Genomic DNA, 20,775 nt, shown 5'->3' with positions numbered 1-20,775 from the left:
AATCACCGGGTTGCTGACTGAAAAATCTCTTCTTAAGAGATCCTCTCTTTCAACATTGTGCTATCATGCCTTTTTGACTCGACAACTTTATCTTCAACGATTGAGTTAGTTAACTTTTACTCCTGGAAGATAAAAGATTAGATCTATTAATGGAGAGGCAGACTGCTGTCATCTTAGTCTGCTTCCCTCCTAAGGAATCAGACTTATGTTGAACTCTCAACAAATATGTTTTTAAAACTTGGGCCACACCTGTTTTGCAGTTCTTTTCCCCCTTTATTTTCTGTAGCCTAGGTGAAAGAGAGTAAGAAAGTTTGCTGGAGTAAATGTTTTCTATTTCTTAAGCACAAAACAAGTGTCTAGGCCCAGAGTAGCTCTAACTGAAGGCAAAAGTATGGTAAAACTACTTGATTAAAAAGTGGTGGACTGCAAAGATATTCCTCAATGGGAAGTGAACAAGCAAGCAGCTTTAACAAAAACTTTCAGCATCAGGAATTATTTTTAAAACAATCTTCTGTTGCTGTTTTTAGTGTTACTTTTTCCAGCACAAGCTAAGTACTGTAGTTGTACTGGTAGGTGCACTTAATGGTAGGTCTGATATGTTAGAGAAAGAAAACAATCAGGCTATGTTGGTGTTCATGGAGCAAAACTCAAAATGACCTTAATTTATCAGCAGAGGAGCATGTCAGTATCTTATATACTGATGTATGCATCAGGCTAGAGGATAATAGGTTCTTGGGACCAAATAGCATGCCCAGCATGGCTGCAGCTTGCTTTTGGTTCGTGTTCTTGGCTTCTTCGGATGTTGGAGAGAAGGGTGGAGGAGTGAAATTCCAGATTCCTGGCACAGTGAATGACAGAATATCTATTCAATCTTGATTGTCAATACCAGGAGCAGACTTTTATCAACTGGTTGGTGCAGTGAACGGAGGGTACTTCAGCTGTGGGAGTCTTATGCAGTCCAATTGAAGAATTCTTTTTCCTACTTCTAGTCTTTCTCTTAATAATTGGTCTAAGTCTTGCTCTCATTTCATATATATGAAATTGTGGAACGTACTCATTTGTTTCAAGTTCCAGCCTTCTAATTCTCTGTTTAGGCCTTTGTTTTTATTCTATTCTGGTTATTGAAAATAAGAAATGGTTGATTCTGTCACTTCTTGTCAATAGATGTAAACTCTGGAAGAGCACAGTAGAGAATTCTTGACCACTGTTCCCAGCACACAGATGAAGGAAAGATGATTCCTGGGAAATGTATCACTTCCTGCAATACTCTTAGCTCCTCAGTCTCTTTTTCCATCAGAAACCTGGAAGCATTTTGTCTTTGAACAAATGACCCAGAGTATCAACGCAAATAGTCTTTATAACTTGCTGGTTGATACTGAGGGATACAGATGATGAAGCAAAGAGTGATAAATTAGTGAAGTTTTAATGCTTGCTGGTGTTTTATTCTTGGGCTGTCCCACTAGCTTTTTGTCTCTGAAGAGTATTTCTCAAATCTAACCTTTTATAGCAGAGCTAAAGTTACTCTGTTCCATGTTTACTGAAGATGAGTATTGCTCCAGAATGTTCACTGGAATTGATAAGCTGACATTGGATTCAGTTATACCTTCACTGTGAAGTTGTTCAGCGTGTGCTAGATCTGAATGACCACAGTAAGATTAACATGTATTTCCACCTAGATGCCTGTAAACTAAATACCAGGTTAAGTATTCTTCTGTGAAATTAGTAGATGTTGTCTCCAATTAACTTGGGGCAGTTCGCAAATGAAAATAAGTCATCTTGAGGTCTGTAGACCAGAAGAAGACATAGTTGTTTGTCTGGAATTGTGATCTGTGATTTCATCTACGCTGAAAACTAGCAGATTTGTCCAAATACTGAGGAAACCTTTATTTCTAGATTATTACTGAGAGTGATTCAGCTGTGAAATGGGAGTACTTACAAGTGTGAGTACCAAAATCTATGTAGACACAGCTAAAAGAAAGCACATCATTGTAAAGAGAATTTGAGAATTCTCTTTAATTCTAAAAAGTGTTGAAATACTGATCTGCATGAGGGTTGAGAGGCAGGAAACAGTTTGAAAGGAAGAGCCATAGAGGTGAGTTTGGAGGAGGCAGGAAAGAATAAACAATGTGGATTTTCAACAAAGAGAAACATAATTAAAGTGGTTCTTGGTATCCTGACAATCGTCTTAGAGTTTGAGAGGAAGCTTCACCTACATAGGTCCAATTTTCTGTTCTTTGGTAAGCTGTCCTCCAGCTGTAAACAAAAAAATAGGACTTCAGCTCAAAACTAGCGTAAAGCAGCTGAGAAGCAACCTCTTTCCCATCCTGTGCAGCCAATGTGATGATCTATAAGCACAGAGAGACAAGTTGTAGGCTCTTTGGAGTTGTCATAGGGGAAATTAATTTTTCTTTCTTGAAATGGAGCCTGTACCTGTATTGCTGTCCTAAAGGATTCTGTCGTGCTGTCTGAACAGCCTCCTTGAATAGACTATCTATTGTAAGGTGTGAGCTGCAGTGACCTGGGAGAAAAATTGGAAGAATCTGTCTGCTTGAAAAAGTAAAACAGAACCACCTCTGTATCTGAACCTAAAGGCAGAAAAAAGAGTAAATGCATTCACGTAGCTCCATAAACCAGTAAGTATAAAATGCAGGAAAGCTGGCTGTTTGAGGAGGAGGAGGAAGGGAATGCTACGAGAAGGTTTGTCTCGGAGATTTAAAAAACACGGGAAAATTAGAGATGTCCAAGCCTGATGGAGCAGTGGATTCCCATGAAAGAGAAATCACATGTCTGGACCTCTCCTACACTTTTAAGGCAAATTGTGCCACTCTTCTGTAAGTGCATATACTACCAGATAGCAGAAAAGGGCTGGTCCTGTAGGCATGAGAGGAGCAAAATTTGGGGAATTCATGTGGGAATGCACAGTCCCCATCTCTGTGACACACAGAGGATGTGGAAACAGCGCGGGCATGAAAAAAAAGTAGTAGATTCACTGCTACTTGAGACTCGCCAGCCACCGACGGCTCATTGTCCCCATGGAAGTAGTTTCTGATAAAAATACAAAAAAAAAAGTATAAAGTTGTAAGATTTTTTTTTTAAAGATTTTGGGGATAAAACATTTGTAAATTAATTAGTTGTTAATACTTAACATTTAAATATTTTGTATAATGTTTTTCTTGTGAAGTATGATGCTAATCAATTTTTTGTATTGGATACGATGCATTATATTTGTTCTTCTGTAAATGCTCTAGCAATGTTTTCTTTTTAAAATAGGATTGTGTTAATCTAACCTTCTTTTCCCAGGCCGGTATCATCTTCTGTGGTGTTTTCCTGTAGAAATCTTTATGTCCTGTATCAACTTAATGGATTTTTATTGTCCAAAGCAAACTGGAAAAATGTTTTCAGATATTTCAGTTATGCATTTGAGTCACCAAGTAGTCTGCTGCCATGCACAGTTACTGCTTTTGTCTGTATCGTAGGTCTGGCCTAATTTTTTTCCACCCTTTTTCTCTTAATTTTAGCTGGAAGAAAAATAGCAGTCAGGAAAACCAGACACATGATAAAAGGGAAGGCATAACTGGGAGCTTTAGTGTTCATTCACGAAATTATCAAATGAGAAAGAGGAAGAGATGGCATAACAGCACATATGACTTAGCTAGAGAGGAAAATAATCACATTTCTTCTCTCTGCAGCATGTATGAGTTGAATGCTAATGCTGTCATCTTTAAATCCTGCCAGTATAAATGCTGCTTTTCATCTTTGCAGAGAGACTGGCAACAGCATGCAAAGCAGTATCAGTGCCCATCCTTTTAACAAAAGAGCACTATGTTGGCAAGGCACACCTCTTATTCCTGTCATGTTAGTCCTAGCCAGCAGCTTTCAAGTATCAGTATTACAACTTGCTAGTTTCTTGCAGGTGTAAAAGCTGGTCTCATTACAATTCCTTTTAATAAAACAGCTTAAACTGATGATGAAGACCAACTGGATAGTATACTGTAAAAATTGTGAGATGGGAGGATGAAAAATGTAAAACTTGTCCTCTCATTAGCTCACAGCCTGTCATCTTTGTGGTACCACATGAAAAGGGGAGAGAGAAAGCAAGACAGAGAGACTTCAGTTGAGCTCACATCAGCTAAACCTTGGGTTTACCTGTTCATTTTCCCATTTGGAGTAACGTCATCTTTTAGCTCCAGGCACCTCTTCTTTAATAGCAAAAAGTATACCACAGGAGTTCTCAACAAATGACATGCTGATCCATTGATAAGGCTGGTACATGGGATTGGGCTGCAGGAGAGGGCACTTCCGCTGCATAAATTGAGATGGAGCTGATCAGCAAGGAAATAAGAAGCGAGAAACAGCAGCGCCTCATGTTAGGTGCAAGAAATCTGATAGGTCTGTTAAACTTGTTGCATAAGGTAGACCTTATGCATGCTATAGTGCAGGAGTTTGGCATCCCAGGTGTTGCTCAGTAGGAAGGAGTTCTACCTGAATTTAATCTTACTTTGGTTTTTCCTTCTAAGATAATTCAGAGATACACTTAACCAAAAATCATTTTGATTGTAAGGTTAAGGAAATATGTAAGCATCCATAAATTTATTAATGCTAATTATGGCCCTTTGTGCTTATACATTGCCTTCAGCACACAGATATACATACAAAATACATATATGTGTAACTTCCTGCAGTATCCGAGCAATTCAGTTGCTGATAGTGTGTTTATAATTTTTCATGCTTTCAGAAGGATACCACCTGGATCCAAGTTTTAAATATGGGAAACTGAGACCAAGGGACTATGTTTACAAGGCATTTAGAGTAGGGTTTGAATTCACCATTTACTAGCTACTCTGCCTTGGTTTTCCCTGTAGATAGCTTTGTATGAGAGTCATCTGACTGAAACTTAGACATATATTTCCTTGTCAGTGTCTAAGTAGCTACCCTCATCATCATGTATGTTAAACGGAAAGAACAGGATCTCATGCTGCAAGAGGTGGCTAAAATATAAGGAGTAGCTCACCCAAAGAGGCCTTTTGTCTTCAATGACAATAAAGAGACCGGCTTAGAAAATTTGAGGTGCCAAAATTAGTTGAAATGAGACCCTCCCCTTAATACATGTGTCTAGTTTGATTTATATAAGAAAATGCGTGTATCTGAAACCATCAGAAACTGAAGTGGTTTTATGTCGTCGTATAAAACATCTTCCCATCTGAAGGAAACTAGAGAAACAATTCTTGATATTATATGCAGATGGTTTACAGAGGTTATTTTATTCATCAGCTTAAAAAAGAACAGTAAGATTAACTCAAGAATTGATGAAATGTTGTATTCAGTTGCAATATAAATAGGGGTATTTGCAGTAGTAATGTAATAGCCCACTAAAATTTGGTTAAGTAGGAAAAGCGGGAGGTAATGCACTACTTGGGCAAGGAAAACCCAAAGCAGCTGTCCTTCATCACAGGTGGTAGTTCCTAATATAGTTATGGTGATTTGCTGCTTCCAAATAGTATGCTTGTTTCTGTTCAGAACAAGCTTAAAAGAGCAAGCAAATTCCTGGCATAAAGAATACTGGTTTATGTACCACATAAGCAGTTCTTCACAAGTTTCTCATTCACGTTTGCATCTATCGTTGAACCTATCTGAATAATGTCTTGCCCAGCATAAAATCTACGGTATTTTCAATTTTGAATTATGTGAAACTAGTTTTCAAATGTGAGCATAAATGACTACTTCCTTCATTTTAAATAATCAGTAGCGTTTTGCAATATGCTAGGACTAGGATAGTTTAGCTGCAAGAATTAATGTGAAAATATGTTAATTTTTTTACACTTACTCTATGACTGTATAAACCATTACGTAATTCCTTTTTATTTCAAAGCTTAGATGGAGCTATTAATAATTTTGGAACCTCAATTGGCAATCATTGTATGTTGTGCAGAGCAGCAAGTGGTCATAACTCTTTTTGACACTCTGCTGCTGGAAGGAACTGCAGGCTAGCTTCATTCATTTGTCCATAAATTGTTCAAAGTAGCTTTGGGTTTGTAACTCTGATAGAATAGGCTTCCAAAATTAATAAATTTACTACTTCCACTCCTGATGATCATTTGCTGTCTCCAAAGCGAAAGGATCATTCATTTGACATTAGCAGCAGATAGCAAAATACTCCCCAAATGCAAGGTACTAGTTCTTCTACTTTCTCTAGGATGCTAGAAAATAAAAATTACTTTAGAATCTTCTGCTTTAGCCAAAATTTGTATCAAAACCATTCCTTCATGGGTAGAATTAGGTGGTAAAAGGGATGTTTGCAACTGTTGTGGTAAAAGCCAACTTTTGCTGGCTGGTGCAAAAGCCCAAACTGTAATAAGAGCGCGCCATGCTGAGAAAGAAGATTCAAATACTTTTCCCTTTATTTTTCACAAAAAGTTAGTGTCTGTGGCAGAAGTATGGAGAAAGCTCTTTTCCTGGAGCTGTTCTCAGAGTAGTTAGTTACTTCAAAGTGAGTTGTCATCTGCCTTTGTCTGGAACACACAAGCAAGGAAGACACTTTCACAACAAATCTGAAGCTTCATTTGTAATGTCTGTGATACAGCTTTAACTTAGGATTCAGGGAAAGAGTATTCTCATATGTCCAACAGTCAGGAAATGTTGGCATTTTTTGATGTGTTTAAGGATGCAAAAAGTACAGAGATCCTGTTCATAAGCCAAGGCCCCTGCCTGCTTCTCCCATAAACTAAGGTCTACAAGCCTGCATCCTGTTGTGGCATTGGGCTTGGACCGTGGTACAGGACCCTCAGCCTATTGTCCAGTCCTCTACCTCCTGACAACTGCCCTTCTGTCATTCAGTTTTATTGAATGCTGCTTGCTGGAACTTGAAACTCCTTGACTGAGCCGCATTGAAAGAATCATAGAATCATAAGAATTGTCTAGGGTGTAAAAGACCTTTAAGATCATCAAGTCCAACCGTTAACCTAACCCTGCCATCCCACCACTAAACCATGTCCGTAAGCACCTCATCTATCCTTCTTTTAAATACCTCCAGGGATGGGGACTCAACCACCTCCCTAGGCAGCCCATTCCAGAGCCTGACAACCCTTTCTGTGAAGAAGTTTTTCCTAAGAGAAGCAGCTGTTCTTCCCAGTGAAAATTCCTTTATTTTTTTACTACAAAAATAACATATATCTGATGTTACTCTGGCCAGTCTCCTCCTGCCCAGCCCAAGAAAGTCATTCCTAGGTTCTTCAGCAAGTAACCAGATTGTGACTTCTGGTTTTATAGTGCCTACTCAAAAGGTCAGTGATACAGGCTCCTCCAAGCTAACTCCTGCCCGTGCTTTGACTTTGAAGGCACTTTGTTTGTCCTTCTGTCTAGTCAACTCTTCTCTGAGTCTGATTGGAAGATGGGCAGTGACTGTGTCAGAAGACAATTACAGAATCACAGAATGGTTGGGGTTGGAAGGGACCTCTTGAGAACATCTAGTCCAACCCCCCTGCTGAAGAAGGTTCACCTAGAGCAGGTTGCACAGTATTGCATCCCGGCAGGTTCTGAGTATCTCCAGAGTGAAGGAGACTCTACAACCTCTCTGGGCAGCCTGTTCCAGTGCTCTGTCTCCCTTGAAGTAAAGAAGTTTTTCCTCATACGAAGATGGAACTTCCTATGTTTCGGTTTGTGCCCGTTGACACTTATCCTGTCACTGGGCACCACTGAAAAGAGTCTGGCCCCATCCTCCTGACACCTGCCCTTAAGATATTTGTAAGTGTTAATAAGATCTCCTCTCAGTCTCATCTTCTGCAGGCTCAGGAGACCCAGCTATCTCAGCCTTTTCTCATAATAGAGGTGCTTCAGTCCCCTCATCATCATCGTAGCCCTCCACTAGAATCTATGCAGTTCTGACTTTCCTTTTTGTCATACACAAGCCAGTCAAATCTTCTACCTGGCATGAGATAGAGCATAAAATGAGTTTTTCTTATGTATCTTCTAGGAAGGAGGTTATCTTAAAGGAAGAGGTATTTAAATAGAATTGGTAGATATGGTTGGTTTTCACCATGTTTCAGTTTTAACAGCTTTCACTCAATTGTGAGTTGTAACTTTCCCAATAAAGAGTCACCATTTAGGACTAGAATTGTCCTCTGATTATTATAAGCTACACTGCAGTATGTGTGACACACTGTTATTTGCAAAACATTGAAGTAGCCTAGTAGCAAATTCTAGTCTGTTTCATAAAGGAAAATAGCACAACAAAGTTTGAGAACAGGACTTTATTTCATTGCACATCTGTCTTGTGCCAGTAGCTAGGTTTCAGTTTATGCTTGATACAACCTGATCCCATCGATAAAACCTGATTAAACCTAGATTTTGTTCTTTATTTGTAAAGACTGAAATATGTAAAAAAAAAAAATGAAACCAAACCACAAATCCAAAGAAAATATTCCCTCTAAAAATATTTTCAATTGAATATTATTGAAAATCCTAAAAGATTGTCTGTTTTAAATATTGTCTCCTAGTCCAGATACTACTTTCATAAAAACACATTGTGGCTGCTGCTGTTTTTCAACTCAACATGATTAGAATGAAATCCTGTTTATACTCTGTTCATGGAAGGTACTTTCTTAAATAATACGAAGCTGATTTTCCTTTTTCCCCCCTCTATAGATATGACCCAGACATTTTGTTAGGCTATGAAGTCCAGATGCATTCCTGGGGTTATCTCTTACAGAGGGCTGCTGCACTAAATGTTGATTTATGCCAAATGATTTCTCGTGTGCCAGGTAAGTAATTCTATAGGGTTTCAGTTCAGTTCCAATAGAAACAAGTTGAAATCTGTGAATAAACTAAAACAATAAATGCAGTGTATTTCTTCTGATGGACCTCTTTTTTTCTTGTTGCTGTTGTGTTGTTACAGGTATAATCACACCAAAAAAATACACATTTTAAATACAATGAGATTCTGGGTTTCAGTGTTTTCTGAATTTTTAAATTCTTTGTGTATTCCACTCCTGGGTGTGTCCTGTACCCATGACCTAGACTCATTTTCAGTAGTCCTGTGTGTTAAGTTTTCAGTTCTTGGATGTGCTTCTCTTTGGCTTCAGTCATATGTATATGTCATTCAGGGTACATACCATAATCATTATTCGTGGTTTCTCTGGCTGGGACATGAAGACATAAAAATGCTCCTGAGCAGCACTCGTCCTGGTCAGCAGCTCTGTAATAAAATCCTTACTTTAAATACCCATTTTTGTACTGTGGGCAAGTTTTACTGTCCCAAGCGCTGATGCTTTCCTCCAACATTCAGAAAAAGATATTTGGGTTTTTTTCTTTAAAAGCTGGGGAAAGTTATCCAGGAGAGTGGTAAGCCTAGTGTCTATTCTTAGCCAATCAATAGAAGCTATCATTCTGAAGAATGCGCTTAGTGAACAGCTAAATAAATGTATTGCATCTGAGAAGAGTCAAGATGACTTTGTAAATTTAAAAACTGTCTCAGAAATTTGTTGTAGCTCTTTGCAGTCATCAAGAAGAGGTGGATGAGGGAGATACAATTTTAAAAATCAAAACAATTGGAAAAGCAGCTTTTGTCAGGGCTCTTGCCAAAGATCTGTACAGAAACTAAATAGCCCTGAAATAAGAAGTGCTTTCCTGTGATTGTCCTATTAAAAACTTTATCCTTTTACTCTGTAACATTTGAAAAAGCAAATGAAATGTTTGGAATTAGGGAGCAAGGAAAACATAAAACAATGAATATAAATGTAAAAATTTGTAGTGTGCTTGCACCTCAAATACTGCAGTTCTAGCCTCTTCATAACCCTTTTCCCCCATCAAAATGGATAGAGGAGAACTGGTAAAGATGAGAAGGCTAATCCAAATCTGTCTAGTAATTTAGTAAGTTAAGATTCCAGAAGAGACAAAACTGGGTGAGGAAGGTAAAAGCCTATGAAATCTTAGGGGATATAAAGGGAAATATGGATTGGTTGTCCATGGTCTTTTCCAATGCAAAAAACCAGAAATCATCAAATGAAGCTAGCAAATGGCAGCTACAGAACAGGAGTTGATTTTTCACCCCTGGGTTGTTGAACTGTTGAGTTCCTTGCCACAAGATAGTACAAATGCTTAAAGTGTATTGTTGCTTTAAGAGGAGATAAATTCTTGGAAGAAAAATCCATTGGGAACTATTATATATATGTGAAAATAATGTCTGGCCCAGGAAGCTGCAAATGGTTAGAAGCTGGGAGAGTTCTAGAGAGATTATCAATAGCTGCTTCCCCTGTTCTTGAAGCATCTGCTTTAGGGTACTTGACAGAACATGATACTGGGCTAATTGCATCTTTGGGCTTACCCAGCATAGCAATAGCTTCTTTTATGTTGGCATCCTGTGTGCCCAGGCCAGGAGAAAGTGATGTTTTAGAAGACCTGTGTTCACATACTCCTTCCTTGAGGTCTGAATATTTGTGCACTCTTTTGATGCCTTCAAAGTCTTGTAATGCTTTTGATACCTATTACCTGTTTAGAAAAGGTCTGAGTTGAGAGACCTCCCAGGGAAAAGAAAACATAAAAATAAATTTGTATCTTCCGTTGAGAGTTGTTGGCAACTTGGTGAATCTTTAAGTACTTAATACATGAAAACAGGAGCACATGACAGTTTAAATATGAACTGGCTATCAAAGGTCGCAAGTTTCCTTCTTCAGCACAAAGGTCTCAAATTTGTTCTTCAGGAATAATAACAGATTGCGTGAACCTTGTTACTAAATTTCCCTGATGGCTCAAATTGAGATGATACACTGGTTGCAATAATAATGCTTCTAGACACAGTCTTCAGAGGTATTGAAGGATGTCCAGAAAAACTTTTGACCCCTTACACTTCAAGATTTGTGATGTCTTTGGTAAGAGGAATGGTAAGTGTTGCAGTCGAAAGTTTCTTAAGCCTCCAAAGATCACAAAGGTTTACTGCTCTACTGTAGCAGTATGGCTGAACAATCTCTTCAGTTAGATACAGGTAACTAATGTGTCTCTGCTTTTGTTCTCAAAGGCTGAGTCACAGCTCTTGTCTTGCAGGACAGCTATGTTTGCACTGTAGTTGATGCAGAATCAACAGTTACATCAGCAAAGCTCTTTATATTACCCATCTTCGTGACATAAGCTGTTGTTCAAGTTACTGGAATTGGGATACGCGTGAAGAGTACCTCAAAGAAGAAAGGTTGCTTCTCTGGGAACTGTATGGTTCTTAGTGGTGGTGTCCCTATGTGTTTCACAGTCAGGCTTCCTTCCCTACAGCTATGAAGCCCCATACAACATGGGTTCAGTTCTAATGAAGGAAACAAGGGTTGTAGCCCTTAACATCTTTGGACATAAAGTTTGAGTGGGCGTGCAGGACATAGGCATGATCTCCACAGGACTGGTATTCATAGTACAGATGTTCTTGTGCCAGGTGGTAGAGGTACACCCAGAAGTGGAATACATAATACTTAAAATTTTTCTAAGAACTATGTTATTTTAAGGTAAGTAATTACTCTTTTTTTGACTGAACTGCAGGAGAAAGATAAGGAAATGATCACACTAATGAGCTCCTCCCAAAAATGCCATGCAATAAGTGTAGGCTTGCATGCATGCCCATGAATGTGCAAGTGTTATGCTCTCTGTTTCTTTGTGGCCTCCTTGTCCATGGTTTTGAGCCCGTCTATGTTCCTCTTGCTTTTCCAACCCCTATGCTTCATATTTCCCTCCCTTCTTCACATGCTGTATTTTCAGAACAGGAAGTGCTCCTTCAAGCAGTATGCTCCTCTTTCCTCCTATTGACATAAAGATGGAAGGTACTTTTCCTTCCCTTTCCTGTGATTTCAACTTAACAAAAAGAAAGCTGGACTTCTCTCTGGTTTTGCTTTATTGGCTGAGTCTGGTGCTGCCTCTGCCATTTACAAGTGAACTATTCATAAGTCATTAGGACACACCACAAGAGAAGTGAGTACTGTGCCTGTGCGTAGTGGCATTTTTTTGTGTGTGCACTGTGGCCTCCTGTTTCCTCCTTTGCATCACAGCTCAAAGTTAGGGAGCGGGTAACAGAGGATAAGAGGAGACTTCTTTTTGTTTCATCTCACACACTTGAAAGATAGGAAGAATGTCCAGTTCTCGTTTTTAACAACTTTGTTTCCAAAGAGGCTTACGTGGTTCTGGTGGTATAGTCCCCACACCAGTTGTAGGGCACTACAGGTTTTTGTAATTTTGCAATGCTCATCACATGCAGAGTCTATTGTTCATCAGGGCAGTGGGTCTCTTTTGTGACCGCAGTATACTTTGTGGCCTGTCTTTACCAGCAAGACATGGAGTGAACTTAAGAAATGTAGGGAATCTCCTAAATAAGTCAAAAGAGAACTAGGATGACACTGTGGAAAGTAGCACTGATAGTTTTTGCTTCCAATAAAAAACAAATGGGGGGGGGATGGGGACAACACTAAGTCCCTTACTTTCCCAGGAGATCCAGCATGTGGAAATGAAGAAAAGCAGAAGAAAAAATGTTGCTCCTTGCGGGTTTTTTTTTCCATCCAAACATGAAACAAGAAATTGCTATTTTTCCTCATTAAAAATCTGAAACAATGAGGTTAAAAAGTTGGTAGGCATTTTGATAAAGTGAATGAAAGTTCTGCTAAATTTTGTCAAGGCTCTGTGATCTATTGATAAGGTCAGTAAATGACAAATAGGTTTTCTTAACCATATTTTGATTGATACGATACACATTTGAAAGATCAACATACGAAGTTAGTCTGTATTATGTTGTTTCACAATAGTTCTGCAGAATTTCAGGCGTAAATGTGCTTCATGGCTGTCTGAGGAACTAACTGCTCAGTTCTGATCATTATTGCAAAGCACTGTGTATCCACACTTCTATACGCTCTGTCCAAAACGTTCTGCTGCTTATTAGTAGGGTACTGTACAGGGATATTTGATAAATGAGTAGCGGCAACCAACAGTTGAAAAATGGGTATAGATTTAAAATTGTGAGAAATTGCCTCAAAGTGCTTTCTCTTCTGTTAAACTGGTAAGAAAGAACGAGACTGGAGGATCAAATAATGCAGTGTGTTTTCATATTGAATTTTAACCTGTACTGTACATTTTTAAAAACATCTATGTAAATTCAGGGAAGAATATCAAGACTGTAGCCTTAGGTTGACTGAAAAAAAGACGGTTTCAAGAAACATGCCCAAAAGACTATCTTCTCTGTTTTAGTGTTTCAAAGCATGAAATAAACTAAGGATAGCAAAAGAGGATCTCTGTCCTATACTGTAGTCACCACTCGTTTACAGAAAGATTGAGTGCTACTTCTGCCTCTGCATTTGTTCCTTCCTATTTCCTTCTCTTTCCATTTGTGCTATCCAGAACTCATGTTTACCTGCTCCCACCGTGATGGGTTTGCTTGTACTGTATGAAAGGCACTGAGTTTTCTCTCCCATGACCTGATTCTGACTGTGTAAGATCATTACAAGTAAAGCCTTGAGTTCTAAATCCTTCAGGGCCAGGGCAGAAGTAACTTTTTTTTTTTTTTTTTTTTAAATCGATATGCACTAACGTGCGGGCAGCTAGCTCTCAAGTAACATTCAGCATTGCTTAACCAATATATTCGCTATAGAGAATATATTGCCATGGACACCATTTCAATGAAACTAAAGTAAGAGCTACCTTCAGAGGGATGTTGAAGAGCAGAAAAACCTTGGGGGAGTTTTATTTAGAGATTGTGTGGAAGACTGGTAAATAAATAATCTTCTGCAATCAATAACAATCTTTATGAAGTGTTATTTTTCTAGAGAGCTCAAATTGGAAGAGGGATAGCTTGATCTGGTCTTGACTGTCCTATAACTTGTCCAAATATATTCTCTTGTAATGTCTTTAGATGAAAAGAAAGATAACAGATTTGCAGCTGAGCTGGATGAATATGGATCGGATACAATGAGTGAAATAAATATTGTCGGGCGAATTGTCTTAAATATTTGGAGAATGATGAGAAACGAGGTAAAGTTTCTAAAAGGTTAATGTATTTCACTTACTGGGTTTTTTAAATTATTGTAGACTTTGTTGAAAATTTCATGTAACTTATGTGCTTTCTGATATTTGTTTGTACACCTTTTCAAATAGAGCAGTCTGCCACTTTGTGAGAATGGATTTTGCATCTCACTAAAATGTAAAATATTGAAGCCCTTATGTTTGAGTAGTGTTCCTTAATGGTGTTCCTTTTCAATTCTTCGTGGGTTTTGAGAACAACTTACCTGTTTTAGTACTTTGTCTAGTGTGGTGCTTTTACTAAATTCAATACTTGAACTTATTTTAAGCTGTCAGACTTACTCATTCTTTTGCTGTTTATGACCTTACATTTAATACTCAAATGGTTCAGTCTTAACAGATCTTGTTCTAACCAAATTCAGATTCTTTGTGATCTATTTAATTCCACATCTTTTTTTCAACTGATGGAGGGCTATTCTTTCCTGACTTACAAATATTTAGGGACTATTTTTAAAAAGTAGAGATTTCTTTGACTGTGAAAGACATCGTGCACGTTAACGCATCCTCTGTGTTTTTTAGGTGAATCTAATGAATTACACTTTTGAAAACGTGGGCTTTCATGTTCTTCATCAGCGTTTTCCTTTATTTAATTTCCGAGTTCTGTCTGATTGGTTTGATAATAAGGTGGATGTCTACAGGTAATGATCCATTAATTCATTTTGTTTGTTCTTTTTAAAGCCAGATTCTTAACATTGGGTAGGTATAAGCTGAAGTCAGCACAGGAAGAAATAATCAATTTAGCTCAGTTACTAGAACAGTCTATATGCAGCAACATGAGCTTACTTACTCTGCTGCTCTGCTGTGTTCTGTTGTGTAGTTACACCCTCAGTATTTCATCTTTGTATATTTTTCTGTTTAAAGTACACAAAAAACAAAATTTTTCAGTTATAGTTTCAACATATCTGAATAGATGTACTATTTTCAGGTTCTGTAAGGTCTTTATTTTGTATATACTGTTCATCAGAAGGATTTTTAATGAACTGTCAGGTTTCTGTTTTACTTCACAGTGTATGTCACCCAAGCTAGGCTTAAAAATAGCACAAACCAGTGTGCAAGATGTCAAGACAGTAACTATAGCTGCTTAAAAATACCTTTATATGACATGTATCACACTGGGCTTCACTCTTCCATGGAGCAATTTGGTATTGTGTGATATGAACAATTCATAAAACTGAGTACTGATCTGAATGTCATTTGTGACATACATATAATTTCTGTAAAGTTAAAAACTTTTCAAGTAGGTGGAAACTTGGTTTAGTGCTGGAATTATGAATTTATGTTCAACAGAGAGGTATTCTTAATACAGAAGGATGTTTCCACAAAAGTCCACTCAGTTAAAAAAACCATGTAAACAGATGAAGAGAAACTTGAGTTTCTGTTTCAATAATCCTTTAAGGCAGTAAGGAGAACAGGATATACTATGTCGTTGAGATACGCCTTAATGGTAGTTTGCTGTAACACATTCTGTGTGTATCTTCAGAATACGTCAGTGTATGTTTTTGCACACCACATTTTTGAAAGAGCTGTATGAAAATGTCCTACTGGAATTTTATTTGCTGGTTTGTAACAAGCTATCATAAAAATACGTTTTTCTTAGTAGCTAAGAGCAGCACTCTCCTGATTGTTTATAACGAGGTGTTCACTTCCACAGATGGAAAATGGTTGATCATTATGTTAGCCGGGTCCGTGGGAATCTCCAGTTGTTAGACAAGCTGGATTTGATTGACAGAACAAGTGAAATGGCAAGACTTTTTGGCATTCAGTTCTTACATGTATTAACAAGAGGCTCCCAGGTAAGATTTAGTTTTCCTTCACAAAGCAAAATAGTATTTACAAAATGTTTTAGTTCTTATCTTTTCAGTCAGTATATGTATTTTCATAAGGTCGCAGAAGACCGTTTTGCATAACGTGAAATTGGACATAAAGAAAGGCAATCCAAAAGCAGTAATAACTGATTGAATGGTTAGTCTCAGAGATTAAAAATAGAGTGCCCCAAATGTAATCATGCCAGTGAGTCTCTTCTACTGACTTTGGGAGCAGTAAGTTTTCCCTTTGAGTTGGTATTTTTCACACTTAGATGAGTCTGAAAATGAATGCTTTTTAAAACATTAAGAAATGTAATTGAGCACATTTTAGAAAGATGAGGTGTTTTCTTCCAGGGCAGACAAAGCTGCATTGAATATGTTCTAAGTGACATTTCCTGTGAAGCAGACCTCTGGGTGAGATTTGATGATAAGACAAGAAGGGCTCTGGCTTTATTAAGTACATGTGTCATGCAAGATGTGTGTGGTTCTGTTATTTTGATACTAACATCAGAGGGAAAGGGTGCAAGGACAGAGGGAGATTTTACATTACTCTTTCTTTGAGACCCCAGCAGTCTCCAGTAATACCAAAGGCTTTCCTTGCCCAGGCTCTGAGTGACTAGACTAACTAGACTGTTTTCATGGCTTCACGTGAGCTCTGAACAGCACCTGAAACAGGAGATGACTCTCTCTCACAAGCGTCTGCTCTTCTGTTGTCATCTTCTTTCCTACCATAATTCTTCTTTCCTACCATCTTTCTGCTTTCTGTTTTAATAGACATGTGGCTGAGCTGACGAGGAATGACTATTTTGCCAACTTCTGTGGACAAAAAGACTACTTAAAAACTAATGTGCTAAGGAGACTGGCATTGTCTTAATCCAGCCAGGAATGGGAGTGTCTGAAGCTGCAGTTCCTTAACAGTTCAACCCAATTTAAAAACATTGCCACCTTTTTTCCTCTGATGGCAGTTGCCTCTGTCATCTCTTGACCCTGCGCAGGTTCTTGTCGGTCTTGCTGGTACTGGCCCTATATTTTTGGGAGGGGGTGGCACCGGTGGCAGAACCATGGTGGCGTTCAATAGGTATTTGCCAGTTCAGCTCCCTGATCTGGTTCACCATGTTATCAGAAGAGCACTGCTGTTGGAGCAAGGGAAGAGAAATGCACAGTTAAGGACAGGGAGGGTGGCGCTGGCATGCTGCCAACGTAGATACGCTTAAACTGTCGTGATTGCAGCCCGCAGACTGTTCTGCCTGTCATTTTCTCAAATGGCTGTGAGTGGGAGTGAGCAACAGAAACATGCTGCATTTTCTATCCTGACTGTTCTTTTCTCTTTCCTTCTGTGCACGTATGTTTTGTTTCCACTGAAACTTTCTAGATCACAAAAATGGCAGTTGCAACGATTCCCAATCACCTCAAATAATTTTTTTTCACTAAGAATCAATCACTACCTTTTATGAAGATATTCCTTTTCTCCTTAACTGAAAAAGATGTTAAAATGGAATAGTACTAAGAACAGGTTTCAGATATTTTATTTTTTCCGTATTTTTGTATCTCTTACGAAGTTTTACAAGGCCTTTTTTAAAGGTGATTTTTTTCTTTTCTTTTATTAAGCTATCTTGAATATTCCATAGTTGACTAAACAGATCGAACAGTGGTCATAGGCATAGGGATTATTAGTCAGATGATTGAAGAACTTGCTGAAAACTAGAAAAAACCTAGGGAAAAAACCCCTAGCTCTTGCCAGATCCAGTCCCCAACCACCTCATCACACATCTGAGCTCATCCCTGGACACAAATTAGCACGCAATTAGTGCAAGGCAGCAGCAGCTTATGCTGCTGCAAAAGTAGTTTCAAACCCCAACCTGTTTGTAAGGTGGCAGGGTCTTGTTAAAGCTGTTGTTTCTGTAAGTTTGTTTATAACATCAGGTTAAAGAAATTATACCTAACCCATTCAGTACAATGATTGAATACATAGTGCATCAGGCAGAGGGCTTTTGAATAGTGACTTAGTTGCTTACAAAGCATAGGATCTTAGGATTATATAGGGTGGTTGTTTGATATTTGGGGATTTTCAGTCCTTTGCCACCCATGTTTGTAATTTTCAGCTTGCTTTTTTTTTTTATTGTGAATGGACACAGTGAATACCTGGCTATTAGTGCATTTAAAGCCTTACTAAAACATTGAATGATACATAAATAAATAGGGCTGTTTTTTTCTCATATTGCTACCTCCACATACGACATTTTGTGATGTCTTGAACAAGGTGAAAGTTCCTAAACTTACAGTTGTTTTACACTTCCTGTACTATTTGTGGCATCATCAGGGAGAAAGTGTGATACCCAGTGCAAAGCAGCAGACTTTTGAAATGGGCTGACGTAGATTTCTTCCCTTGGTTCTCTTGCTGCCAAGTACATTCTAGTTACTTCTCATGGTCAAAAGCTTGGAGGCACAGTTATCCACTTAAACAACTTGCATGTCATTTCTCTGTTGAAGTAAAGTTGCTGTGGAGAATCCTATGGAAAATGGTCATCAACTGCGTATTATACTTTTTTTTCTTCAATGTTCTGCGAGTCTTAACAAAAATGCAGTTTAGCAGACTCTCGTTCACTGACTGTAGCATGGCCATCCATATATGTTGTTGCAGCCTGTTGGATATTTATTGTTTTAACCTGAGCTGGATGTTTATTTTCTTCATAGATAAAAATTAGAAGTATTTGATTTTCAATTATTAGGGCTAAATGATGAGGAAATACATGGAAAAGTTCCACTGTATGTGATAGAAAATGCACATTAAAAGTAAGAGTATGGCTATTTATTTTGAAAAACTAGCTGTCTGTACTTTAAATTTAGGAAATGTAAGTGCGTATTTACACAGTTTTAATACACCCATGTTTATGCTGCATTTTTAAAATTATAATTGCTATATCCAAACTGTTTTACAGTATCGTGTGGAATCTATGATGTTGCGTGTTGCAAAGCCAATGAATTATATTGCTGTGACACCCAGCATCCAGCAGCGAGCTCAAATGAAAGCCCTGCAATGTGTTCCCTTAATAATGGAGCCAGAATCCCGCTTCTACAGCAATGCTGTTCTTGTATTAGATTTCCAGTCGTTATATCCTTCCATTGTGATAGCATACAACTACTGTTTTTCAACCTGCCTGGGACATGTTGAAAACTTAGGAAAGTAAGTCGTTACTCTTTTCTCACAAACTTTGATTCTGTAGAGATTTTAGCATCTTCTCTAAGGTACTGAAAACCCTTGGTGGTGTTGGAAACAATGGGCATGTACGAATAGCACCATTTTCTGTTACACAATAGAGATGGTAAAGATCTACTGGGGGGGAGGGTGCCTGTGTGTATACACACAGAGACACATACGTGCGTATATACACATCAATATTTTTAATGACATACAGAATTAGACTACGTTATGTTAAAAAAAAATTAACTGTCTATGTGCATTTGTGTACACCTGTTCCATTATTGTGGTGATGCTGGTTTTTAATATTGCTTCAGAATAAGTTAAAATGAAATCCACTACCTATTGTCAAAGCTGGACTAGTAATATTCCACTGTATGTTAATAAATCGTTGTTCTCTTTTAACAGTTGTAGTTTACTCTGGTCTTAATATTCAAAATTAAAAGATACAATGAGTTATTCTGCATAGCATCTCTTCCTGATCTTAACAATAATTCTGCTAATTGGAAACAAAAATCGCATTGCTCATTATAATTACCTCTATAAAACAATATCTGGAAGAATGGGAAGATGCATGCAGTGATTGCTACATGTCACCATCAGGTTTTCAAGTTTCTGATTTGAAATTCTGAATTTGTAGGAACTAAATATATGCAATGTGTTACTTGGTAAACATGCATGGTTTCCATAGGGGATTACGGTATGACTATGTGCCTCCACTAACTCAGCATTTGGAAATAATGCATTAACGCAGAACAGAATTGATAAATTATGCATGTGTTGGAATTTAGCCATTTATTACTACTTTATTCCTAGAGCTTTCTACATGGAGCTAAGAGATTTTAAATGATAGTATGTTTGTTTATACCTGAGATTATAATCGTGATTGTATCCTTGCTGGCATTATCACATTTTAATGTGAGTTGATGCTTTTGGTTGATCGGGCTGTAAATGAGTGAATTGTCTTCATATTTAATTTTTCTCTTTATTAGATATGATGCATTCAAATTTGGCTGTACATCTCTCAGAGTACCTCCTGACTTACTTTACCAGATTAGGCATGATATCACAGTGTCACCCAGTGGAGTAGCTTTTGTCAAGGTAATGATATTAGTGTTCTGTGACAGGCATTTTCACTTCCTGTTGGCTGACTAGCTTAAGATCAAATTGATATCGTAGTTTATATTTTGCTGCATTAAGAGGAGACAGAAGGGGGGAGGTTCAGTCTCTCATTTCCCAATGTTTTTTGATATTTGTCAGAGTGCTGAACTTCTGGCAGTTCAGGAAATAAAATGTCATCTTTATGCTTTCATTTATACTGAAGGCTTATTTCATCTATAATTAAACTGTATTTTACTTGTGCAGTTTGGGGATCAAACAGTAATTATCTGTGTGTAACACTTCATTCTTCTCCTGCCTGTATAGCAGAATGCTTTCCCAGAAAGAGAGTCATGGTTCGGGAGATGAAAATCCCTGACTTGCTTTCTATTGTTCTTCATTTTATATTATGTGTACTGCTGGCTGATTTGTAATGAATTAATAAATATGGCCTGGAGCTCTTACAAATTATTAGCCAATAACCAGCATACACATATTTAATGTAAAACAAAAACTTTACTTAAAGAACATTTGTAGAATTTCTGAACGATAATATTCCTTTAACATTTGACATTTTGAGAATTAACAGTTAAATACTGAGGTCCCTTTTTAGTTAATAAGGTTATCTAAACATTGCATTAGCAG

General features: G+C 37.8%; 1 protein-coding gene across 1 annotated transcript in view; it reads left to right on the top strand.

The window, feature by feature from the left end:
• The window catches only part of REV3L (REV3 like, DNA directed polymerase zeta catalytic subunit), an 87,564-nt gene that overhangs the window by 54,657 nt on the left and 12,132 nt on the right, over positions 1–20,775 (top strand). The window contains 6 exon segments of the mRNA XM_035900692.1: positions 8,641–8,756; positions 13,862–13,980; positions 14,548–14,666; positions 15,680–15,821; positions 18,773–19,017; positions 20,025–20,133. Coding sequence (XP_035756585.1) covers positions 8,641–8,756; positions 13,862–13,980; positions 14,548–14,666; positions 15,680–15,821; positions 18,773–19,017; positions 20,025–20,133 — 850 coding nt within the window.

The sequence above is a fragment of the Egretta garzetta genome, unplaced genomic scaffold, assembly GCF_000687185.1.
Source record: "Egretta garzetta isolate BGI_Z169 unplaced genomic scaffold, ASM68718v1 scaffold18, whole genome shotgun sequence".
NCBI lineage: Eukaryota > Metazoa > Chordata > Aves > Pelecaniformes > Ardeidae > Egretta > Egretta garzetta.
This window is presented reverse-complemented; position numbering and strand designations above follow the sequence as displayed.